At 36.7% G+C, this 27,250-nt stretch overlaps 1 protein-coding gene across 3 annotated transcripts in view; it reads left to right on the top strand.

Moving 5' to 3' along the window:
- The window catches only part of AR (androgen receptor), a 188,653-nt gene that overhangs the window by 90,636 nt on the left and 70,767 nt on the right, over positions 1-27,250 (top strand). For 2 of the 3 annotated variants that reach the window (XR_002770933.1, XM_003801310.2), the window contains exon 2: positions 17,491-17,642. Coding sequence is in view for 2 of the 3 variants with exons in the window: in XM_003801310.2 (XP_003801358.1) it covers positions 17,491-17,642 (152 nt within the window). In the remaining variant the exon portion in view is untranslated. Of the gene's footprint in view, positions 1-17,490; positions 17,643-18,085; positions 19,065-27,250 lie in introns of those variants that run through there. The other variant, XM_023507793.1, reaches the window with a different exon arrangement.

Here is a 27,250-nt window from a genome sequence, read left to right as displayed (position 1 = left end):
ATGATCTTTGTTTTTGCTTCTCTTGATGTAGTGATTTATGTTCATGGATTTGCATAGGTTAAACCAGCCTCGCATCCCTTGTATGAAACTTACTTGATCATAGATGTATGACTTTTTTAATGAGAAGCTGTAGTCTATTGGCTAGGATTTTGTTGAGAATTTTTGTATCTATATTCCTTAGTGAAATTGGTGTGAAGTTCTCCTTTTTAGTTGGGTCTGTTGGTTTTGGTAGCAAGGTGATGTTTAATTCATAGAATGTGTTGGCAAAGATTCCTTCCTCCTCAATTTATTGGAATAATATCTGAAGTATAGGTATAAGCTTTTCTTTGAGGGTTTGATAGAATTCTGATGTGAAGCCATCTGGACGAAGGCATTTTGTTGCTCTTATTTGGATATATTTTATTGTTTCTTTGATCTCAGTGCTTGAAATGAGTCTATTCAGGATATCTGTTTCTTCTTGGTTAAGTCTAGGTAGATGGTGTGATTCCAAATATTGATCCATTTCCTTCACATTGTAAATTTCTGGGTACAGAGTTTCTTGTAGTATTGGGAGATAATTTTTATATCTCTGTGGCATTTGCTGTTATTTTCCCTTTTTCATTTCTTATTGAGATTACTAGAGCTTTTTCTGTTCTATTTCTAGTTAGTCAGGGCAAAGTTTTATCTATTTTACTTATTTTTCAAAAAACCAACTCTTTGTTTTATTAATTTTCTGACTAAATCTTGTGTTCTCTATTTTATTAATTTATGATTTAATTTGTGGTATTTCTTTTCTTCTGCTGGGTTTGGGATTAGATTGTTCTTCTTTTTCCAATTACATAAAATGTTTTTTGAGTTTGTTGATGTGCTCTCTTTCTGTTTTGTGGATGTAGACATCTAAAGCAATAAATTTTCCTCTCAGGACTCCTTTTGGTGTGTCCTACAAGTTGTGGTAGCTTGTATCTTCATTGTTGTTATGCTTAAGGAAGTTAATGGTTTTCTCTCTTATCTCTTCTTATATCCAACTTTCCTTCATCATAAGATTGTTTGATTTCCATGCCTTTGTATGAGGTTGAACGCTTTTGTTGGAGTTGAGTTCCAACTTTAATGCCTTGTGGTCTGAGAAGATACAAAGTAAAATTTCAATTCTTTTGATTCTGTTGAGGTTTGTTTTGTGTCCTAGGATATGGTCAATTTTGGCGAATGTTCCATGGGCTGATGAGCAGAATGTATATTCTTTATCTTTGGTATGGAGTGTTCTATATACGTCTATCAAGCATGGTTGTTCTAGGATCACATTTAAGCCCCTTGTAACTTTGCTTAGTTTTTATTTAGAAGATCTTTCCAGGTCTGAAAGAGGTGAGTTAAAGTCTCCTGCAATTACGGTGTTATGGGATATCATTGCTGAGACTAATTATTGTCTGTTTCAAGAATCCAGGAGCATTTAAGTTGGGTTCATAAATATTTAGAATTTGAAATGTAATCTTATTGTATTGTTCTCTTGACCAGTATGAAGTGTCCATCTTTGTCTTTTGACTTCAGTTGCTTTAAATCTACTAGTATCTGAAAATATGATTGCAACCCCTCTTTTATTCTGAATTCAATTTGTCTGAAAAAATGTCTTCCATCTCTTGACCCTGAGTTTTAATTTGTCCTTTGAGGCTAGGTGTGTTTCCCGCAGACAGAAAATAGATGGCTTATGCTTTTTAACCAATCAGCCAGCCTATGTCTCTTCAGTGGAGAATTCAAGCCATTAACATTTATTGAGATAATTGATAAGCATAGTTTTTGAGAGTCCATTGCTTAGTTTTATCTTTTGCATCATTGTGGAAGCTAAGTTTTGTCCTTTAAGTTCTGAGTGTTTAGTTTGATGGTGTTCCATTGTGATGATCAGTAAGTAGAAGAGGTCTAATTATATCCTGTAGAGCTAGTCTTGTGGCAAATTTCCTCAATGTTTGCATATCAGTAAATGATTTGATTTCTCTGTCCATTTTAAAGCTTAGCTTAGCAGGATACAGAATTATGGGCTGAAAATTATTTTCTTTAAGTAAATTAAAAGTAGATGACCATTGTCTTCTGGCTTGAAAAGTTTTATTTGAGAAGTCCACAGTCACCTTGACAGTATTCACCCTGTAGGTCAGTTGGCTCTTACTCCTAGCTGCTTGCAGAAGTTTGGCTTTCATCTCAACTTTGGACAAGCTCATGACAATGTGTTGGAGAAGCTGTATTTGACTTGAGACAACCTGGGGTCCAATATCCCTCTGAAAGGAGTGTGTCATAATCTTTGGTGATATTTAGGAAATTTTCCTTTATGATATCCTCTGATAGGTATTTCATTCTTCTGGGGCATTCTTCTTCCCCTTCTGGAATACCTACAACTCATATTTGAATGTTTCATGAAATACCATAATTCTGTCAGTGAATGTTCTACTTTCTCTCTCTTTCTGTCTCTTTAACTGCCTGAGTTAGCTCAAGAGCTTTATTCTCTAACTCTGAGATTCTTTCTTCTGCATGATCTAATATGTTATTGATACTTTCTACTGCATCTTTAAGTGCCCTGATTGGCTGCTTCAATTCCATAAGCTCTGCAATATCCTTTCTATATTCTTCATATCATTCATCTCTTATTTGCTTCTTTTTTGGATTTCCTTTTGATTATTTTTTCACTTTCTCAGAAACTACATTATATTTGCCATCCACATTTTAAATTCTCTTTCTGTCATTTCTAACATTTCTTTATAGGTGGAATCCTCTGCAGTAGCTTCTTCATGGTCCCTTAGTGTAGTTGCTTTGTTCTGCTTTTTCATGTCACCAGGATTTTCTGCTGTATCTTCCTCATAAGTGTTTTCTTTTTATTTATTTCCTTGTCCTACTTTTTCCTTTCACTTCCTCTTGCTTTTTAAGTTACTGTACCTCTGACCTAAGGTATTAAAGTGTCCTTTTAGTAAAGGACAAAAAGGATGAGAAGAGTGATGAGCAAAAAGGGATAAAAGTTTAAAAGATGGAAAAGAGAAAGGAAAGGGGATTAGTAAAAGATAAAATTGAAATAGAGAGGAACAGAAAGTGATAGACAGGAGTAATAGAGGTGTACCATAGGGTATTTTGACACACACCCATAAATCCCAACTTCTGCTAGGGCTGGGTTGAGTAGGTCCCTTGACATTTGTACATCTTTGCCATCCTGAGCAGGCACAGAACTCCCCCTCCACCAAATAGAGAAGAAAAACAAAAATACTATAAATCAAATCAAAACAAACAAAAACCCAAAAAACTTTAAGGAAAAGCTTCATTTACATGAGAAAAAAAGAAAAATCAAAAAATTTTTAAAAGAAACCTCTCTCTCTCTCTCTCTCTCTCTCTCTATATATATATATATATATATATATTTGCTGAATATTGCCTGAGCAACAGGTGATCTTCTTCTGGGGTATGAGATGCTAATAACAATGCTGATGGAGCCTTATAAGATGGAGATGAAAGCCTTTGTTGACTTCTTTGACCTCAAACCCTGCAAAGTTAGGAGCCTGAATCTCTCCTCAGCCCACTTAATACACATGCCTCAACCTTTCCAAACCATGTCTTTTGGCTAAGCAATGACTTTCCCAGAAAAGCGTGTGCCACTTGGATCTCTCCTGAAATGGCTGCCCAGTTGTCAGGTGTGCCAGGATTAGCATCACTCTAGGACCCTGAGGGCCGAGCCTGCAAGGCAGCTTTCCCACAATGGCTGTGCCAGGCCTGCAGCCAAACAATGAAAGCTCCGTTCTTCCCCAGTAGCTCAGTCCTAGCCTCTGGGTGCTGTTCAAAGTCACTTGCTCACTCTCCCAAGGTCTCTCAAGGTAACTCAACCAAGTGCCCAAGTCCAGAAAAAAAAAATCCCGCACTGAAGGCCTTCACTATCTGCCAACTCTCGCCACTGCTGTAGCTTCTGCCTCCACAGCTGCATCACCAGCCAGACTCTGACGGATCGCAAATACGTCCAACTTCTCCACTGCTTTCATCCTCCTCTTGGGGTCTTGAAGTTTCCTGCTGCCTTCCTGTGCCCCTGAAGGGATGTTTCTGGGTAGAGCCTACAAATAGCCAGAGGTGCCTGGATTCGTCTCTTCCCAATCTCACAGTGCCCGATTGCAAAGCAGCTATCTCTAATCTGCCATCTAGCTGTGTGATCTTAAAGAAATCACTTAATGCCTCTGTACCTCTGGTTCTTCATTAGTAAAATGGAAAAATACTATATCCTTGCAGTAATACTTATGTGGATCAAGCATGTTTGCTAATGCTTAGGATATAGTAATCCCTCAATAAACAGTCTCTCTAGTATCATAATTTCAAATGGAGAATGTGAGGAAAATATTTTTTCAGTATGATTTAACAGATAATGAAAATCAAGTTTTTTGTTTTTTGTCATTTCCTGTTTCCTTGGCAATGGGTTATAGAAACAGAGAATGAGGAAACAGCTCTCAGCCCTAAGAGTTGATGACACTGCAGAAACCAATCTGGTTAGTTCTTCCATGGCCAAGTGGTTATGATGGCTAGGAGGCCATTGGAAAAACTTTGGCTTGCAGAAGACAGCAGATGTGGCTTGGAAAATGTAAGGACATAACAGTAATAAAGTTTTGTCTGTTTAGCCCCATTTCTGGGAGAGATTTTAGAAGAAAAAGACAGATTTGTAATGTTGATGGGATAAGCTGATAAAAGCATTTTTGCTACCACCTCTCCAGCTGTCTTGGCATGTTTGTCAGTGATATAATCTACAGAAAATGGAAGATACAGTAGGCTTTTAACTGCCTAATACATAGTGACAAGTAACTGTTCTATTCATATTTATATGTTATACAAAGCACTTTCTACATGTCAGGTTTGAGATTTGAGTATGCATTAGAACCATAGACACTCCCATTTGACCTCTTAAATTGATTTCACAGTAAATATTTGACAAGCATTAAAACATTAGTCAGCAATAAGCTGAGTACATGGTGGGCATTCCTTCTAGTACCTCCAGTCAAAACAAGATTTCTCTTCCTATAGTAATCACCGTCTTAGGCTCTTTTATAGCATTTATCTTGCTATACCTTGCATTAACCATTTGTGTGCTTGTTTTAACCCCAAACAAGCCATGGAAGCTCATCAATGACAAGATTCAGTGTCTTTCTTGTCTTTATACTCATGATTTGGCAGAACTGTCCCTTTAAGATGTATGAAAGAATTAATGGATGGTTGAATGAATGAATGAATAAAGAATATGAATAATTTTGGCTCAGTGCCTGTAGCACAATGGTTACAGTGCCAGCCACATACACCAAGGGTGGTGGGTTCAAACCTGGCCTGAGCCAGCTAAACAACTGCCAACAACAATAAAAAAAAATATATCTGGGCACTGTGGTGGGTACCTGTAGTCCCAGCTACTTGGGAGGCTGAGGTAAAAGAATCACTTAAGCCCAAGAGTTTGAGGTTGATGTGAGCTGTGACACCCCGGCACTCTACCGAGGGTAGAGCAAAACTCCGTCTCAAAAATAAAAAAAAGAATATGAATAATTTCTTTTTTTTCTTCCTTCATCATGGGGATTAGTATGTGTGTGTGTGTGGAGGAATGAATTTTGTATCATGTTAAATATAACCTGACTTGGAAGGTAAAACTTCCATAATGGTAGAGTGTGGAACTTTATAAATCCATCCTTTCATGAAAGCAATGAAAACACTAGCAAAAACTAAAAAAATTAACTTTTCCAGAACTCTAAAGGAAAGAAAGGTTTACAGCAATGTGAAGAGTATTTGCTCAAGAAAAACTTCTGTAAGTCCTCTGATCACAACAGAAATAATTAGTAATTAATAATAGAAGGAGATTTGGGAAATTCACAAACGTGGAATTAAACATCATGCTTTCAAATAAACATTGGGTCAAAGAAAAAAACACAAGGGGAATGAGGAAATACTTTAAGATGAATGAAAATGAAAATGCATCATACTAAAATTTATGGGATACAGATAAGCTAAAACACTGCTTAAAGGGAAATTTGTAGCTGTCAATGCTTTTATTAAAAAAGACAAAGATTTCACGTTAATATTCTAACCTCTATCTTATGAAACTAGAAAAGGAAGAGGAAATTATAAAGAACCCAGGAAGAAAGATTAATATAAGATTAGAGAGGGCTGGGCACAGTGGCTCATACCTGTAACCCTAGAAATCTGTGGGAGGCTGAAGTAGGAGGATTGCTTGAGCTCTTTGAGAACCTATACAGGTTTAACTTGTTTTCATCAAAAAAAAAAAAAAAGAGAGAGAGAGAGAGAGAGAGATTTAACATTTAAAAAAAACTTAAAGCAACATCCCTGAAGTTTCTTCAAAAAAGGAAACTCAGCCTGACCAAAAGCTAGACACCTTCTCTACTAAAAATAGAAAAATTAGCCAGGTGTCATAGAAGGCATCTTCATTCCTAGCTACTCAGGACGCTGAGGCAGGAGGACCACTTGAGCTCAGGAGTTTAAGTAAGCTATGTTGATGCCACTGCAGTCTACCTAGGGAAACAGAGTGGCTCACAAAAAATAAAAAAGGAAAAAATAAAAGGTAAAAAAAAATTAGATAGGAAATAAATTAAATATTGAGTGGACAAACATTAGTATCCATAAAATAAAAAGATTGGTTCTTTGAAAAGAGAATCAAAATTGACAAACTTTTTGTCAGATTGACTAAGAATAAAAGAAAGAAGACTCAAATTACCAAAATGAACAAGGAATGTGGGGACGTCACTGCCTATCTTAGTGTTTAAAATACTATGAAAAATTGTATGCCAAACAATTAAATAAACCTATATTAAATGGAAAAATACCTAGAAAGACACAAACTTCTAAACTAACTCATGAAGAAAGAGAAAATCTGGATAGTCCTATAACTTTAGTAAAGATAGTGGATTAGTAATTATTTAATAAACTATTCACAAAGAAAAACATGCCAGGTCCAGATAGATGTCTTCACTGGTGAATTCTGTCACACATTTAAAGAAGATTTCATATCAATCCTTCACAAATTCTTCCAGGAAACAAAAGAGGCAGGAACACTTGCCAGTTAATTCTGTGAGTGCAATGTTACTCTGTTAACAAAATCAAAGACACAGTAAGAAAATGACAGACCAATATCAGCTTTGAATATAAATAAATTTAAAATCCTCAAGAAAATACTAGCAAACTCAGTCCAGCAAAAATTTAAAAAAAGGATTATAAACAGTGACCAAGTGGGATTTATCTCAGGAATGTAAGGCTTGTTTAACACCTGGACATCAGATAAGATAATATACTATATTAAGATAATAACGAACAGCAGTATAATGATCATCTCAATAGATACAGAAAAAAAAAAAGATTTTGGCAAACAACCCAACACCTTTCTGTGTCTAAAACACAAAAATATCTAGAAATAAGAGGGAACTTTCTTAATCTAATAATGGACATCTATGAAAAAGTTGTAGTTAATATCATAATTAATAGTGCAAGATTGAGGTCATTCCCTGTAAAATCAGGAACAAGATAAGGAGAACTGCTTTCACTATTTCCATTCAGTATTATACTAGATGTTCAAAACAAGGCAATTGGGCAAGAAAAAGAATTCAAAGGCATCATATTGGAAAAGAGGAAGTAGAATTATTATATTGACAGATGATCTTATTTGTAGAAAATCCTAAGAAATCCTTACTAAACTACTGGAACTAATAAATGGGTTCAGGGAAGGATGTTGCAGAATACAAGATGGATATGCAAAAATTCATTGTATTTCTATACACTGGAAACAAAAAATCTGAAAATGAAATTAAGAAATCAGTTCATTCACAGTATCATCAAAGTACTGGAATACTTACAAAGAAATTGAATAAAATAAGTGCAAGGCTAAAGACTACAAAATATTATGGAAAGGAATTTATGTTCTAAATAAATAGAAAATTATCCCATGTTTATATGCCAGAAGACTTAACACTGATAATACAGCAGTAATCCCCAAAGTTTGACTTTAAAAGTCCCAGCTGACTGGGGCTGCCCACTTGGGCCTTCCCTCCATTGTGAGAGGTGTTGTTCTTCCTCTTTCTTTTATCCATCTTTTTTATCATTCAATAAATGCTGTCCTTTTGCTTAAAAAAAGTCCCAGTTGACTTTGTAGCAGAAAATAAAAAGTTGACCTTAAAATTGATATTGAAATACAATGAACCTAGAATAGTCAAAATAATCTTGAGAAAGAAGGACAAAGTTGGAGGACTTACACTTCCTGATTACAAACCTTATTAGAGTGTGTGGTATAGGCATAAACGTGCTAAGTGCAATAAGCAAGTTACAGATGTGTAGAATATGATTGAGAATCCAAAAATAGATCTTTACATTTATGTTCAGTTGATTTTCAAACAATGCAATGGAAGAAAAATGTTATTTTCAACAATGAAACAACTGAATATCCATGTGCAAATAAGTGGAGTTGGGCCACTTTAGCCTTACACAAAAATGATTTGAACATGTATCTTAGACCCAAATTCTAAAGCAAAGATGATAAATTTTAGAAGCAAATATAGGAGTAAATCTCAATGACTTTTCATTGGCAATGATTTCTTGACTGTAACACCAAATGGATAAGGAACCAAAGAAAAAATTGATAAATTGGACTTCATCAAATTTGAAGTATTTGTGCTATAAATGACACCATCAAGAAAATGTAGATCCACTGGGTGTTGTTACTCATGCCCATAATTCCAACACTTTGTGAGATCTAGGTGGGAGGATTGCTTGAGGCCAGGAGTTTGAGACCATCTGAGAAAACAGCAAGATCTTGTATCTACAAAAAAAATAAGTAAATAAATTAGCTGGGCATGGTGGCATGCAGCTGTAGTCCTAATTATTCAAGAGGTTGAGGCAGGATGATCACCTGAGCTCAGGAATTCAAGGTTACAATGAGCTATGTTTGTACTTCAGCCTGAGCAATAGAGAAAGCCCCTATCTCTAACAATGATAATTTTTTAAGTGAAAAATCTAATCCACAGAATGACAGAAAATATTTGCAAATCACATATCTGATAAGGGTATTGAATCCAGAATATATAAAGAACTCTTAAAACTCAACAATAAAAAAAAATTAAAATGGACCAAAGATTTGACCAGACATTTCTCCATAGAAAATGTACCAATGGGCTCGGCGCCTATAGCTCAACCGGCTAAGGCGTCAGCCACGTACACCTAAGGTGGCGGGTTCGAATCCCCAGCCCGGACCCGCCAAACAACAATGACGGCTGCAACCAAAAAATAGCCGGGCGTTGTGGCGGGCGCCTGTGGTCCCAGCTACTTGGGAGGCGGAGGCAAGAGACTCGCTTGAGCCCAGGAGTTGGAGGTTGCTGTGAGCTGTAATGCCACAGCACTCTACCCAGGGGGACGGCTTGAGGCTCTGTCTCAAAAAAAAAAAAAAAAAAGAAAATGTACCAATGAAAAGATGACCAACACCATTAGTCATCAAGGAAATGCGTTTTAAGATCAAACTGAGATAGCACTTCAGACTCTTTAGGATGCTATAGTAAAAATGAAAAAGTAGCAAGTATTGGCTTAGATATAAAGAAATTGCAACCCTATGCATAGCTGTTAAAATCCAAAATGGTGCAACCACTTTGGAAAACAACATGGAATTTTCTTAAAATGTTACAATTTGATCTAGCAGTTCCATTTCAAGATTCAAGAGAAGTAAAAATAATGTCCACACAAAAACCTGTACACAAATATACATTGCACCAATATTTATAGTAGCCAAAGAGTACAAGAAACCAAACTGTCCACTACCTGATGAATGGAAAATAAAATATGTATACCTGTGCAGCGACAATAATAGATAATGAAGTAGTGATACATGGTACAACGTGGAAGAACTTCAAAAGCATGTTAAGAGAAATAAGCAAGTCAGAAAAGACCATAAATTGTATATTTTTATTCATGTTAAATGTTCATAAAAGAGAAGTTTTCAGAGACAGAAAGGAAAGTAGTGTTGCTAGGGTCTTGGAGGAGGGGGTAGTGGAGAGTGGCTGATAATGGGTACAGAGTTGTTTGGGGGGTGATGAAATTGCCCTAAAATTAGTCTGTTGGTAACTGATGTGAATATAATAAAATGGATCAATTTTATAGTATGTGAATTATATCTCAATAAAACCATTTGAAACAACCTAATTAAATTAAAACCAAGGAGGGGAGGGGAGAGGAGGGGGGAGGATTGGTGGAGGGAGGGTGATTGCTGGGATCACGCCTATGATTTATCCTATAAGGGTACGTGTGAATCTTTCTAAATGTGGAATATAAACGTCTTAACACAACTATGAGAATGACATGAAGGCTATGTTGGCCAATTGGATGAAAGTATTTCAAATTGTATATGGAAACAACACACTGTACCCCATGAAAGTATCAATGTACACAACTATGATTTAATAAAAAAAAATGACATTAAACATAAAATTAATTAATTAATTAATTAAACCCAGGCTATCACATAAATATTACATGGCCTTGGCAGTTTAGAATAGCAGAAGAATATGGATTGAGGGGGGATAGTACCAGATGTGAATTCTGGTTTTGCTAAGTATTAGCTGTATGAACTTGGACAAGTCATTTGTTTTCTCAGTTTGCATAGCTCCAAAATTTAGGTGAGGATACCTACCTCAGAGGTAGTTTTCAGAACCTAGCTCTTCTCTATCTCTCCTCTCTACGGTTATCTCATGAGATTATTATAGTAATGGTCATTTACACTAAGTACCGTACCAGCAATTTTTATCTCCACAATCTTTTTTAATCCTTATGGCAGTCTTGTGATATCTACATTTCTGTACTCATTTTGCAAGTAAAGAAATTGAAGGCAAATAACTTGTTAAAAGTCATTGTGTTATCAAGTGGCAGAGGTGGGCATGAAAACCAGATCATCCACCTATCATATTTTTCCACTTCAACCGAAGGAATCATGAAAGATAATTGGAGAGCTATGAACTGAACTCAGGTAATGTTTTTAAAAGAAAACATTGCTGTCCTACTGAATGAACCATCATCAAATTTCAAATCTCAGACTACCAGCAGGAAAAGAAGCTACCTGCCATAGGCCATTTACTTCAGCAACTTCACCAAAATAGGCACAAAGGATCTATGTGGAGAGAATAATTTTGAACTCTGATTTTATATTAAAAAGTTATGTAAGGATGTCATTATATTTCACATGTGATTAAAAATATTTAAATTAACTAAATATCAGAAAAGGGATTTTGCTCTACAAAGATGTTTGGTGATTTCCTAAACCCCTTCTAGTTTGAAAAGGAGGTATGCATGAAAAAGATGTATGAGAACGATATGCTTTTACACATCTACATAGTGATTCATTTTCTCTCTCTCTCATTCATTTACCTTTCTCTAAAAGTTCTATATAGCCAAGAAGGATGCTTTTTTTTTCACTTTTAGGATATTAGACATTTTCTATTTTTATGGTAAGAATAAATTTAAGGCAACCAAAACTTACAATGCATCTACCAAGTGGCAGGCAAACAGGGAAGGGCTGTCATGTGTTATTTAATGTAATTCTCACAAATACCCTGTAGAGTAGAAAGTATCCCCAACTCTCCAGGCAAATGGAGCTCAAAGAGACTTAATGACTTTGCCCAAAGTTCACTTGTAGAGGCAGGATTCCAATCCAAGTCTGGCTCACTCTAAATCCCTGTTGAGTTGACATTCCCCACCCAATCAAGAAAGGCTGGTCGGTGACTTTTGCATTTTAACCTCATTCCACAGTCACTGGAGGAAATTCTTAAATGAGTCAGACTCTTCAAAATATTCTCAAGTTCTCCTTCCTAGAGAATGTTGGGCTGGAGGAGGGTGGAGCAGGGAGAGGAGGGCAGAGAAAAAGGGAAGGAGCTGGGGAGAGAGAGAGAGAGAGAGAGAGATTCAAAATCTCAACTGGGTGCTGAGGGTTCCTAAGCCCAACTTCCCCATAGCTGAACTGGCATTTGCAGGCCAGCAGCTTCTAGTAATCCATTTTTATTTAATTAATTGTGAAACTGTTGAAGAGTAGCAAGGGTTGTTCTGGTTCAGAAACTCTCCATTGTATGTGGCAGTGCTTTCACTTCAGAATTATAAAATTGAATGCCTTGCCTCAGGATAATAAGTGAACATGTAACCCAGGGGAGGTAGAAAGAAACGATGTCACCTAATTCTGCACTTGTTCTCAAAGCAAAACTCTACTATGTTTGCAATTAGGATGTTATCTAGGGCAGCAGTCCCCGTTTTATTTGTTTTTCCTCTTTTTTTTTTTTAATTGTTGGGGATTCATTGAGGGTAAAAAGAAGCAGGATATATTGATTAAATTTACTTTGATTAAGTAAAGTCCCTCTTATAATTGTGCCTAAAAGGTGTGTTACACACCTTGACCCCTCACCCACCCTCCCTTCCTCTTTTTGCTCTCCCCTTCCCCCACTGCTCACTGTGTGCTAGTTTATCAATTGTCCTCATATCAGAATTGAGTACATAGGATTCTTGCTTCTCCATTCTTGTGATGTTTTACTAAGAAAAATATGTTCCACTTTTATCCAGGTTAATACAAATCATGTAGAGTCTCCATCTTTTTGAATGGCTGAATAGTATTCCATGGTATACATATACCACAGCATGTTAATCCATTCCTGGGTTGATGGTCATTTAGGCCATTTCCATATTTTGGCAATTGTAAATTGAGCTGCAATAAAAAGTTAGTGCAAATGTCCTTATGGTAAAAGGATTTTTTTTTTTTTCTGGGTAAATGTCCAGTAATGGGATTGTAGGATCAAATGGGAGGTCTAGTTTGAGTTCTTTGAGGATTTTCCATACTTCCTTCCAAAAAGGTTGTCTTAGTTTGCAGTTCCACCAGCAATGTATAAGTGTTCTCTTCTCTTCACATCCATGCAAAAATCTGCAATTTGGGGATTTTGTGATGTGGGACATCTTCACTGGGATTAGGTATTATCTCAGGGTGGTTTTGATTTGCATTTCTCTGATAATTAGGGACAGTGGGCATTTTCTCATATGTTTGTTAGCCATTCATCTATCTTCTTTAGAGAAGGTTCTATTCATTTCTCTTGCCCAGTGATATAAGGAATTGTTGGCTCTTTTTATGTTGATTAATTTGAGTTCTCTGTAGATCCTAGTTATCAAGCTTTTTTCTCATTCATAATATGCAAATATCCTTTCCCATTGGATAGGTTGTCTATTTGCTTTGGATGTTGTCTCCTTAGCTGTACAGAAGCTATTCAGTTTAATTAAGTCCCATTTGTTTATTTTTGTTATGGTTGCAATTGCCACAGAAGTCTTCTTCATACAGTCTTTCCCCGGACTGATATCTTTAAGAATTTTTCCTATGCTTTCTTTGAGGACTTTTTTTCCATTTCATGCCTTAAGTTTGGGTCTTTTATCCATCTTGAATCAATTTTTGTAAGTGGAGAAAGGTGCGGATCCAATTTCAGTCTTTTGCATATGGATATCCAGTTCTCCCAGCACCATTTATTGAATAGGGATTCTTTTCCCCAATGTATGTTCTTGTTTGGTTTATCAAAGATTAGGTGGCTATAAGATGTTTGTTTCATCTCATGGTTTCTATTTAGTTCCAGATGTCTATGTCTCTATTTTTGTGTCATTACCATGCTGTTTTGATCAGTATGGACTTGTAGTACAGCCTAAAGTCTGGTAGACTGATGCCCCTAGCTTTGTTTTAATTGCTAAGAATTGCCTTAGCTATGCAGGGTTTCTTCTGGTTCCATACAAAATGAAGAATTATGTTTTCTACATCTTGGAAGTACGGTGTTGGTATTTTAATGGGGATTGGATTGAATCTGTAGATTGCTTTGGGAAGTATAGACACTTTAACAGTGTTGATTCTTCTCATCCATGAACATGGTATGTTCTTCCATTTGCTAATATCTTCTGCTAGTTCTTTTCTTAGGGTTTCACAATTTTCTTTATAGAGATCCTTCACCTCTTTTGTTAAATATACTCCTAGGTACTTCATTTTCTTTGAAGCTCCTGTGAAGGGGATTGTGTCCTTAAATAGCTTCTCATCCTGGCTGTTATCACTGTATACAAAGAGTACTAACTTGAAGACATTGATTTTATACCCTGAGACGTTACTGTATTTTTGATCACTTCCAGGAGTCTTGTGGTTGAGTCTTTGGGGTTCTCTAAGTTTAAAATCATATCCTCAGCAAAGAGGGAGAGTTTGACCTCTTCTGGTCCCATTTGGAAGCCCATCATTTCTTTCTCTTGCCTGATTGTATTGGCTAGAACTTCCAGCACTATGTTGAATAGTAGTAGCAATAGAGGATAACACTGTCTGGTTCCAATTCTAAGTGGAAAAGCTTTCAGTTTTATACCATCCTGTAAAATATTATCTGTGGGCTTTTCATAGATGGCTTTGATAAGTTTAAGAAATGTGCCACCTATGCCTATATTCTTCAGTCTTCTAATTAGAAAAGGATGCTGGATTTTATCAAATGCCTTTTCTGCATCTATTGATAGGATCACATGATCTTTGTTTTTGCTTCTCTTGATGTAGTGATTTATGTTCATGGATTTGCATAGGTTAAACCAGCCTCGCATCCCTTGTATGAAACTTACTTGATCATAGATGTATGACTTTTTTAATGAGAAGCTGTAGTCTATTGGCTAGGATTTTGTTGAGAATTTTTGTATCTATATTCCTTAGTGAAATTGGTGTGAAGTTCTCCTTTTTAGTTGGGTCTGTTGGTTTTGGTAGCAAGGTGATGTTTAATTCATAGAATGTGTTGGCAAAGATTCCTTCCTCCTCAATTTATTGGAATAATATCTGAAGTATAGGTATAAGCTTTTCTTTGAGGGTTTGATAGAATTCTGATGTGAAGCCATCCAGACCAGGACACTTTTTTTTTTTTTGGAGATTTATTTTTTTTTTCTTTCATCTCAGTGCTTGAAATTGGTTTGTTCAAGGGTTCTATTTCTTCCTGGCATTGTGATGGGGGCTTGTAGTCCCATCTGCTCGGGAGGCTGAGGTAAGATGATCACTTGAGCCCCTGAGTTTGAGGTTGCTTTGAGCTATGATGCCATAGCACTCTAGTTGGACAAGAATGTGAGATTCTCTCTCAAAAAAAATTAATACATATATATATGTATAAATGTTTGACTAATTAGATTATTTTAAACAAAAATAATAGTATTTTAAATTTTCCTATGTATTAAAATTTCTATTTATTTAAAATATTTTAGTATTAAAAACACTTAACATGAGGTTTACCCTCAACAAACTTTTAAGTGCACGATACCATATTGTTAACTACTGGCACACTGTTGAACCGGAGATCTCTTGAACCATTTAGTTTGTTTAACTGATACTTTATACCCATTTGAACAGCAGATCCCCTTTTCTACTTTGTAAAAACCCTTTACAAAATGACCTGTCTTATTTACTTTCTGTGTGTTTCCATTTTGTTTATATGATATTTATTTTATAACCATATAATAATTATTATCATTTATCATAATCATCTCATGTACCCATACATATCTTTATGTCTGTCAAAAAATAATCCTGTCTTTGAGGTGCTTCTTAATCTGTAGCACTCTGCTTCTGCTTATTATATCATTTACTATGTTATTTTACAGTTCTTTATCTTCTATCATCCTTCTCTACTAGATGGTAATTGCATAAGGGCAAGGACAGTATCTCAGTCATCACAATATGCCCAGAACCTATTCTTTTTGTTTGTCCACAGGGCTAGGTGCTAAGAGCTGGGTTGAACCATTTTACCTTATCTCAACCTTAATTTTCATTATATTGTTTATCAATGGTTAAGAACTCACATTTTGAAGTCAGACTTACCTGGGATGGAATCTTGCCTTTACTAGATGTGTGATCTTGGAGAAGTTTAATTGTTCTGAGCATCAGTTTTCTCTTCTGTCATATAGGGATGATACAGAACTACTTGGCAGGGTTGTTAAGAAAATTAAGTGAGGCAATGTTTATGAAATGGGGTGGTACATAGAGTGCCTAATACATGTCCTTCTAATTTTACTTGAACTGTTTGTAATATTTATAGAAGTCAAAAAAGTGGGGAGAGGAAGAAGATACCTGTGTAAAAATTGCATTAATGTACACAGCTATGATTTAATTAAAAAAAAAAAGTGTTAACAAAAAAAAATCTGCTTTTTCTCTTTGTTTCAGTACTGGGGATGAGGGCTCTGTTTTTACCTAAGGAAATGATTTTAACTAAAGGAATGACATTCTTGACATTTAGCTGAAATGTATATTGGAAGTCAGCTCCTTTCCTTTGGAACTTAGAGCCCTGCTAATCTTGGTTTCGTGGGCAGACTTCTGCCAGCTTTCCAGTTAGGGCAGAAGAAGGAATACTTATGGGCAAAGAAGATAGGCCACCATAGTCAGCCACTGGGTTTGCATTTCAGTAGAACTTCTTGAGTGCTTTCTGTTGTTCTTGGGACTTGAATAAAGGCTGGCATTTGTGTCTTGGACATAAAGTGTAGTGTAGTATAGTGTTTCCTTACCCTACCACAGCCGCTCACTTGGCATGTAGGGGAGGATATCCTTTCATGCTTTTTTGGATTCTCATGACTATGCTGAGCATGATAACCAAAGGGCCATTGGTAGAAAGTAAACATGAGTAGCAAGAACACAACGGGTAATAGTCCTGGGCTTGGTGTCCAATTATCCTGGGCTTCTCCTCTCTGAGTCTTACATTTTAGATCTATACAATGGATGTTATAATGAGAAGGCAAGCTTGTCTCACAGAATTGTTGCAAGGTGTTAAAGTTATTTAACACAGCAAACAGGTTCCCATTAGGGCTTATTTTCCTTTTCTCTTTAGTAAGCAAGAATAAAATATAGCAGGTACATTCCTGTAGATGAGGATATGGGTGATTGTCTTCTACCTGATGCAGAGTAACACAAGAGATCACTTAAGTTTCATTTAACTCTTAGGCATGAAACATAAGAAAGACAAAAATTGACTTTTGGGTCTTAAGAACCCTGTTATATTTGTTCAAACATGAATAAATTACTTAACTGATTAATGGAGAAATTCATAATTAAACCTTCCAGGAAGGTTTTAGGATTGTTTTTCTGGCCTATCCCGTTCACATCCATCTCAAAGAACTCAGGCACATATCTTTTTGAAGATAGTTTGACTTCTGAAACTCCATCCTTACCATCAATGTTTTAATGGCCAAGTGTTTTGAAGACAGACTAAATGATGTTCAACATCACTGTGCATCATTTCTCAACAAAAGCCTCAAACATAGGAATTCTGCTACTTTATGTTGCAGAATGGTGGCAACATAAAGTGGGATGTCCATATGATCTACAGAGACTTCTAAGGAAAAGGAGGGAATGTTGGGGGGAAAGACCAGTGAAAACTGGCATAATAATACAAATCATGATCTTTCACTTGTGTATTCATTCGAAGAGCCTATATTTTTGCCACCCACTTACAAGTGTTGCATTGCTTGTTTGTGTCTTTTCAGTTTGGAGACTACTAGGGACCATGTTTTACCCATCGACTATTATTTTCCACCCCAAAAGACCTGCCTGATCTGTGGGGATGAAGCTTCTGGCTGTCACTATGGAGCTCTCACTTGTGGAAGCTGCAAGGTCTTCTTTAAAAGAGCTGCTGAAGGTAAAGGGCCGTGCTCATTCACTTTTATTTACTTTTCTCCTTTATTTACCAGAGAAAAACATCAACCTTCCAGGGCCTATAATTTAATCATCTCAAGATGAAATCACTGGCAGGGCCCTATTAAAGAAGCTATGAGCCTAAAGAAAATAATTTTCATACTTGCTGGTCCCCTGGCTTCAGCAGCCTTGGTTGTATAGTCCATGTGAGCAGTGAAGGTGGTCCCAGCTGGTACTTGGAGCTTGGTGCGTCCTAGAAATGAAATAAAATCAGTGATTCAAAAATATGCAAATTCTTTCCTGCTTGTTTTCCACTCTGATATCTAGTGAGGGGAAAAATCGCTCCTTATTAGAGAGGTTAGAAGTGAAGAAACCCCGACTGAGTTCCCAGCTTGTTCTGTGTGATGATTATAAGACTGTTCCTTAGTAAAGGCTTTCTGGCCTCAGCACCAGAAAGGAAGTGTTCTCATTGTTCAGCAGACCATCAGTCTCTGCACCTGCTCCCTTCTGCTGCTGCCTCCTGAGGACCTGTCTTTGTATTAATAGTTCTCAGGTAAGTAAGAACCCACTTTTATTGTACTTTACAGAAACCTGATGGCTTTCCCACTGGTCAAGAACCTAAAGCTAAGTTGCATCTTATATTTGGCTAAGCGGACTCAAACCCTGGCTACTTAGTTTTATTTTGCTTAGAATATTTCATGTCTGCACAGCCCCCGAATATGCTCAGCCTATATTCTACAATGGGAACTCCCATTTCCAGATGTCTTATACATAATTAGTCTCTTCTTCCTTCTAACCACCCTGGGTTTAAACCTTCTATTTATCCTCTTCACTTCTGCACCCCGCCCTTCATACTGAGGGCTTCCTTATCAAAGGGGACATTGGCAAGCAGCCCATAAACATAGATACTCTATTCTGAGACCAGACCTAGTTGTTAAACACCAACATCCACCCCTGCTCCAATTTTCCACAAAATAAGTACTTCCTACTAAGCCCTAATTCCATCCCTCTCACTGTTCTAGACGTGTTAACTTCCAAGACAGAAACAAAATACAGGATCTTTTTTTGCATAAGGGCTACAAGCCTTGAGGACAGTCTTGAAAGATAGGTATGCACATAGGCCACACCATTCAGAGGAATGTGTTGGCACTTACCAGAGGATGGCAGAAACACTAGAGAGTTTGTGCCATCTAGAGAAAAGGTAGAAAGTGGGAGCCCTTTAACTGGACTCCTCACTGAAAGCCAATCATACTAATGAGTGTAGTCTCATTTTATCTGCGTGCCAGGAATATCTATAAAACAAAAAGCTGTCATGTTGTTTTCTTCCAGTCCTTCAAGCAACATGGAGGCAGCTAGCATTTGGTATCACTGAAAATATACTCCATGTTTCACTCATACTCTCAGGTGACCCAATGCTTTTGTTAATGCTAGGCTAGTAGAAAGTCCAGGGCCTCTGTGCCTGCCTCTAGGCAGGTTGGAAAGAGCCTGAGAGAAGTGCCTTTCTCTGTTCAGAGTACTCAATAAAGGATGGCTGTCAGAAAATAATGTAAGGAAAAACTCCAGGGACTTGAGATCACCTCATCTTCCCCAGTATTACCCTGCCACTTCCACATACCCTATCATCAGCAAGGCCTGTGTATAGATCATGGAATGAATGTAAGCACTAATTTATAACTAGCATATCAACAATCCCAGGCCCCACAGGCCATATCAGATGGGAAAAGAATTCAAGTTAGGAAATGAACAGTAAATTCAATAGTCCGATAGATTAGATTATACTTGATGCTGCTTCCGGGTTTTACAAATCTGGGTCACCAAATTGATGTTAGCAGGCAAAATGAAAATAGGCAAAATGATCGACCACACTGTGAAAAGGAAACTTTTGCTGTTATATCATATATCTCACAGGGGATCTTTCTACAGAAGTTAGGGCTGAAGGATGGATGCAGACAGGCAGAAGAGCAACTGGCAAAGCTACCTGGGAGGAACTTTGCAATGACCTGGGTCCTGGAACATCTGAAAACAGGAAAGAGAAGAGATGGCAGAAGGAGGGAACAACCGAACTTACAGAGCACACAGACCTACAGCAAAGTCTTGAAATGCTCCAGATCCTACAGTCACATAACTTAGGGAAACTCAGTAATATTTCCTTTGAGACAATAAACCTTTGTGTGCTCATGGGGCCAAATGCTCTTGACCACTTGAAATATTAAAAAAGCTATAAAAAAAAGAACGTGATGAGCTCTTTGGTTACTTTGGAATGTGGACCCCAGCAAAATTTTCCCTTTCACAGTGTGGCTGGTCATTTCACTTGTTTGGAATGTGGATCCCAGGTTCCAGCCTTGAGCCCTTTAGGACAGAAGACAATGGTTTACAAAACACACATAAACACACAGCAAAAATATATATATATCATTGATGTTTTCTTTCTTCTCCTATCTGTAACGATGGGTGGCTTGATTTTACTGCCTTCATTATCCTTATTTGAAGGCAGGGGCTGTCTTATTGCCCAAAAAGAACATTTATTGATTTTTTTTCCATTTTTACAATGCGTCTTTATCACCCAAATGGCCTTTCTGAAGGTGGTTCTGAATCTGCCTTGTTTTATTTTGGATTTATATTTGTCTTGAGCAGAATAGGAACACAAATCTTTCTCTTCCTCATTTGTTTGTTGTCAGTTAACTCAGACTGAGTATTCAGAGTGTTGATTATCACTTTGTTCATAGTTTTAGAAATCTCCAATCTGGGCATAGGTACAAGATTTAAAAGCCTAACAAGTGAGACAGAAATCCATTTTCTAGCTTTTGTGGTTCATAAAGCATGAGGATTTAATGCTCTCATTGGTGCAGGGCTCAGTGCAGAGTCAACTGTAATTTTCCCAGGTTTTCTTGTTGAGGAGGAAGGAGAGGAGAGAGCTTGACATTTTCTCATTGTCAGTAATGCTAGGGTATTAATGCTAGGGTGATGGTGAGACTGGACAGGGAAGGGTCTGCATATTTTTCAGTGAAAAATAACAGTATTAGGCCATGAGAGTAGAATCACTAAAGTCTGATTGAAGGAGGGGGGAGAGAGAGAGAGAAAGAATAGATAGAGAATATGAATGAATTTATGCTTGAGGGGATGATCTATGGTTTAGAAACAGGCAAGAGGAGAAATAGCTGGTTTGAGGGGTGGGTAGAATGAGTGGAGAGGTGAAGGGGAGGGCAATTGGATGCTACCTAAGAGGCTAGGAAGTCAAAGGAAGGTGATGCCCATACATAGGGGTAAGGGCTCAGACAAGTTTAGTTGTGCAGCCTTAAATTAGAAAGTTTTCCCTTTGGACCTCAGTTTTACCTGTTTGTAAAATAAGGGAGTTGAATTAGAGGTTTTTAAAATGTACTTCCAGCTTAGACTTTCTGTGACAGTTCTACAAATAACAAATATCACTATTATTTCAGCAAACAAATATCCCTTTGTATCTGTATGCACTTTGGCTTTTGTCTTTCTAGAAGATGACTAATCCCAGATCCTAATCAATTAAAAAATCAGTGTTCAGATGGAGAGAGGGTTGTCTGAGAGAGTACACTATAGATGGTCTGGGTTAAAACCCAGGACCCTGAGAGTCTCCCTTGTAACCATGGCTGGGTAACTTCCTTTCTTTTCCATTTTCTCATCTGGAAAATCAGATTATGTATTCCTATTTCTACCTCATCATGTTTCAAAGAGGGTTAATTAATTCATCATGTGCATTATGTGCTCAATAATTTACAATTTTTCAGACATTTTCTAGTAAAACATTGGAGATTGTATGTCCATTTGTTTTGTACACATGGAGCACTGTTTTGTACACATCATAAAATTGAAACTGTAGTTTACATTCTGAACTCAAGGAATTACACCATCCTCGCTGATGTTTACAATAGGTCCCAATTTAGTTTCTTTGGCAAATTTTATATAAGTATGGCTTTGATTCTCTCTCTTGCCCTAGGATTTTGTGAGGGAAGAAATGTAAGCGAACCCCTCATTGAACTCTTTCTGTCTTTTAAATCCATTCTTTCCCACCTCAGCTCATATGGAATTGAATGTTACCTCTTGCTTAGAGGCTTGCAGAGAGTTTTTGGTGTATGTCAGTGTCCTCTTCACGGCCTGGCTTTTTGAGCAACATTTCCCAGGGCCAAATTAATTCTACTAGGAGGAACTGCTTGCAGCTTCAACAGAACCTTGATCAGGTACCTCTGGCCAAGGAGATGACTGATCCCAATTTGGCAAGTCCTACAGATCTTTTCACAAAGCTCCTCTTATCTTTCATTTCTCGTTTCCTTAAATGCCACATTCAAGCTTCAGAGTAGGGGTTGGTAAGCTTTTATTGTAAAGGGTCAGGTAGTACGTAGTTTAGGCTTTGTAGATTGAGTGTTCTCTATCTTGACTACTTAATTCTGCCCTTGAAGTTTGAAAGCAGCCGTAGATAATATATAAGCTAATAGGTGTGGCTGTATTCCAGTAAAACTTTATGGACACTAACATTTGAATTTAGCTTAATTTTCATATTCCATTAAATATTATTTTTCTTTTGTAGGTCTGGAGAATCCAGCTGTAAATCCGTCTAGGCTGGCACTTTTATTTTGTTGGAGATTTGTTATTACTGTTTCAATATCACTACCCATTTAATGGTCTGTTCAGAATTTCTTTCTTCCTGATTCAGCTTTGGGTGGTTGTGGGTTTATCAAGAATTTATCCTTTCCTGTAGGTTTTCTAGTTTATGTAGAAATTTTCATAGGATGCACATATGATAATTTATATTTTAATAGTATCAGTAGTAATGTCTACTTTTTCATTTGTGATTAGGCTCATTTGAGTCATTTCCCTTCTATTTCTGATTAATCTAGTTGCTGGTCTATCAATTTTATTTCTCTTTTTAAAGAATCAAATTTTTGTATTGTTCATCCTTTGTATTGTTTTATTTAGTTTCCATTTTGTTTAGTTCTGCTCTGAGTTTTATTTCTTTTCTTCTGCTAGCTTTATGTTCAAGTTCTTCTTCTTTTTCTAGTTCCTTGAGATCTGACATTAGATTGTTAATTTTTTACCTTCCTGTCTTTTTCATGTAATCCTTTAAGGCTATGAATTTTCAGAGCATTGCTTTTTATTTATTTATTTATTTTAGAAACAGAGTCTTAATTTGTCGCCCTCAGTAGAGTGCTGTAACGTCACAGCTCACAGCAACCTCTAACTCCTGGGCTTAGGAGATTCTCTTGCCTCAGCCTCCTGAGTAGCTGGGACCACAGGCACCTGCCACAAAGCCCAGATATTTTTTTGTTTTAGTTTAGCCAGGGCCAGGTTAAAACCCACCACCTTCAGTATTTTGGGCTGGCGCCCTACTCATTGAACCACAGGCACTACCCCAGAGTATTGCTTCTTCTGTATCCCATAGATTTTAAAGCTTATGTCACCCTTGTCATCCAATATGAAACTTTTTTTATTTCCATCTTAATTTCATTAATAACCCATGATCATTCAGAAACAAATTATATAATTTCCATGTAGTTATGTAATTTTGAGATTTCCTCTTAGATTTCTAACTTTAACCTACTGTAGCCTGAGAAGATACAGTATGATCTTAATTTTTCTAAATTTGCTGAGACTTGTTTTGTATCCTAAAATATGATCTACCTTAGAAAATATGTCCCATGTACTGATGAGAAAAATGTATATTTTGCAGTTTAGGGGTAAAATGTTCTGTAAATGTCTATTAGGTCCATTTTTTCTAGAGCTCCATTTAAGTCCAGAGTTTCTTTGTTGATCTTCTGCCTTGTTCTATGAATATAGTGTTGAATTTCTTGGCTTATTATGATGTTGCTGTTTATTTCTTTCCTTGGATACTTTAGCATTTGCTTTATGAAGCTGGGAGCTCTAGTATTATGTGTCCATATATTTAAGATTGTTGTGTTTCTTGTTGAATTGATTCCTTTATCACTATATAATGCCTTTTTTTTTTTTTACTATTGTTGATTTAAAGTATTTTATTCGACAAGAGAACAGGTAATTCTGCTTGCTTTTGGTTTGATTTGCATGGACTGTTTATTTCCACCCCTTTACCTGGAGTTTAATGAGAATCCTTGCCAATTAAATGGGTTTCTTGGAGACAGTGTACATTTGGGTTGTGGTTTCTTTTATCCACATTTTTAAGAGAAGCATTAAGGCCATTCTCATTCAGTGTTAGTATTGGTTTGTGAAATATTATTCTGGTCATCATTTTGACTGTTACCTAGTTACTTTGTTCTTTCCCCTGTGTTACTGTTTTATAAGAGCTGTGAGTTTTAATTTTGGGGTGTTTGTGCACTGGTGGATATCGATTGTTCTATTCCACATATAGAATACATTTAAGCATTTATTGTAGGTAAATCAAATAGAGTGGTTACAGCTCCATCCATGTAAACATGAAGGAGGTATTCTTCTTAGCAAAGTATCTCAAGTATGGAAGACAAAGTATCCAATGTACTCAACCCTACTATGAAACTAATTTATAGCTTTCGTAGGAAAGCTATAACCCAATTATAGCCCAAGAATATGGGGGAAGGGGAGAGGGAGGGAAAGGGAAGGGGGAGGATGGGTGGATGGAGGGTGATTGGTGGGATCACACCTGTGGTGCATCTTATAAGGGTAAATGTGAATATTTCTAAATGAAGAATATAAATGTCTTAACACAATAACTAAGAAAAGGACATGAAGGCTATGTTAACCAGTATGATGAAAATGTTTCAAATTGTATATAAAAATAGCACACTGTACCCCATGACAGTATTAATGTACACAGCTATAATTTAATTAAAAAAAAATAGACTGGTTACAAATTCCCTTAGGTTTTGTTTGTCTGAGAAATATTTTTGATTTTTTAAAATCTTCTAAAAGCATAAAAATCATTTTCAGTTCTTAAGCCTCACCAATAAAAAATAGTACAATGGATTTGGTTTGTGTACTGTAGTTTGTTGACCTGTGCTCCAGATTGTCACTCTTGAACTTGCAGATCTGCATAGTAAAATTTATTCTTTCCATTTTCCTGGTATCTCAGTAATTCTCTAGATTATTTAGTTTTTAAAATTATTCCCCATTGGCCAGTCAAAAGTTTTTGTATCTTGTTTACTCAGAATTATCTTGTCTAGTGGCCTCTTGATCCTAAACTTTTGTACTAAGCAGGAGAAAAAGAAATTTGGAAATGCAAAAGAGGATCCTTTTTTTCTGATGACCTAGATCATTCCCTCTTGAAATACCTAGAGCAGAAATTGAAAAAAAAAATTTGACACATTTCCTAGACCAAGCATCCTCAAACTACGGCCCACAGGCCATATGCGGCCCACCTAGGACATTTATCCAGCCCACCAGGTGTTTTTGCCGCCACTGCCTGTCCTACTTAGCAGCCGATTTGTCCTGGGGCTCACAGTCTGTCCCTTCAACTGTCTGAGGGACAGTGAACTGGCCCCCTCTTTAAAAAGTTTGAGGACCCCTGTTCTAGACATTTGGACTGTAAGCATATGGCTATCTATGAAGTATATATGAATGAGTTTTATTGGATGCTATATGTATTTCAGATTGGGAACTATCTGGCACCAGGTGTTACAGTAAAACTTTGTCTCGTAGAAAGTATGGCCCAGGTGGCCAGCTGACTTGTGGATCACAATATCCACATGTATCGCCTCCTGATTCTCTTTCTTCACATACTTACTGGCTGAATTCTAGACCTCCCCATAAAAAGACAAGACCACAGTTTTGAAGAATAAATAATTTAGCTTTGTAAATCATTGCAGTTGGTGCCCACCCAAGTCTGTTGGTGCCAAATTTGGGAACCTAGCCAAGAACTTTTCACTGTTGCTTTATAGCTCCCTGTGCCTGATTATTTATACTCTGTGCATTTTATGAAACAGGGATTAATAAGAATTTGCCATATCACTTGCACTATAATGTAAATAACTATAATGTTTACATGTCCTTTCTCACTGCAATATTTTTTGAGTCCATTGCCTCCTTCCACCGTGTCATACCAATTTCCTAGTTCCTTATCATTTTTTTTTTTGGTACCTACCTATATTCTGCAGCCAGAAGCATCTTCAATCCCTGAAGAGAATTTATTTATGACTGGAAAACTGAAAAGTTCATTATTGCAGTTAGTTGCTATTGTAGGATAAGTGTTGGACCCACTTTCTCTTTAGAAATAAAGGTTATTTCTTACTTCTCTTGGTTCTAGGCCCATAACAAGAAACACACTGCCCCTCAGGATGAAGGAATGAACTCTACAAGAAGCCATTATTGTAACAGAAAACAATATCTTCAGTCATAATAGCCATATGTTCATTCTCCTTCCCTGTCCCTTCATAAATAGGCATCTGCTTTCAGCATTCCAGGAGTCTTTGTACCTACATACCTATTAGTAAATTGAACTAAGATTGGGAGATTGGGAAATGAATGACTCCTGATAAAGGGAACAAGGATGAGAATTCTCGGTTCTTTTGCTTTCGGTCTGTGTTGTGACTACTAAAATTCCCTTGTGAAATCATTATACCACCTAGCCAGACTAATACCTATCTCTACAAAGCCCCTTATGAGAACAGGCCTGGTAGTAATTTCCCCATGTATTCAATCAGTAAACATTTACTGAGTGCTTATTCCATGAACGATATTGGGTTACTTACTGAAGATACAGAGTCTAGTGTTCATAAATATAGCTAACCTTAAAGCTATTCAGTGGATAAAAGGTCACCATGTACACTTTCCATTTTAACTTTACAACCACCTGGGGTAAGGTCATTCATTTGGTTTTTTGAAATATGATCAAACTAAGGTTTTGCCTATGAATCTACATATAGTAAGTGCTATAGCTGTAATTAGAATCCATTTCTTCTGGGATCAAAAAAGCATTATTCTGTTATAGCATACATGAACTTCAAATATATAAATACACTAGACATAAAGGACAAATCAGGAAAGGCAGTAGTGAAGAGGGACAAAAAAGTCAAATATAAGAGGAGGAAGTTAAGAAAGACATAAACACCATGGGGAGATACCAAAGAGCTGCTGAATAGCATTAACATCACAGGTCACTTGTCTTCCTAAGAAAGACCCCAAAACTTAAAACAGCTAATAGTTCATCAGCAACTCTCTTCATTAAATAGGGCAATGGAAATGTGGGCCATAGTCTTTCTACCAACTTATACTCTACAAAGGGAAAATTCTGATTCCAATGAAACCAGGCTTGGTAGTTCTTTCTTTATTTTTATTTTTTATTAAATCATAGCTGTGTACATTAATACTATCATGGGGTACAGTGTATTGTTTCTATATATAGAATTTGAAATACTTTCATCCACCTGGTTTACATATCCTTCATGTCATTTTCTTAGTTACTGTGTTAAGACATTTATATTCTACATTTAGAAAGATTCACATGTACCCTTAGGGGATAAACCATAGGCGTGATCCCACCAATCACCCTTCCTCCACCTACCCACTCCTTTCCCCTCCCTTCCCTCTCCCCTTTCCTCATATTCTTGGGCTATAATTGGGTTATAGCTTCCCTATGATAGCTAAAAATTAGTTTCATAATAGAGCTGAGTACATTGGATACTTTTTCTTCCATTCTTGAGA

Source organism: Otolemur garnettii, unplaced genomic scaffold (genome assembly GCF_000181295.1).
Source record: "Otolemur garnettii isolate 467f Iridium unplaced genomic scaffold, OtoGar3 scaffold00206, whole genome shotgun sequence".
NCBI classification, from domain to species: Eukaryota; Metazoa; Chordata; class Mammalia; order Primates; family Galagidae; genus Otolemur; species Otolemur garnettii.
The sequence above is the reverse complement of the archived record's forward strand: the minus strand, read 5'-3'. Positions and strand labels throughout refer to the sequence as shown.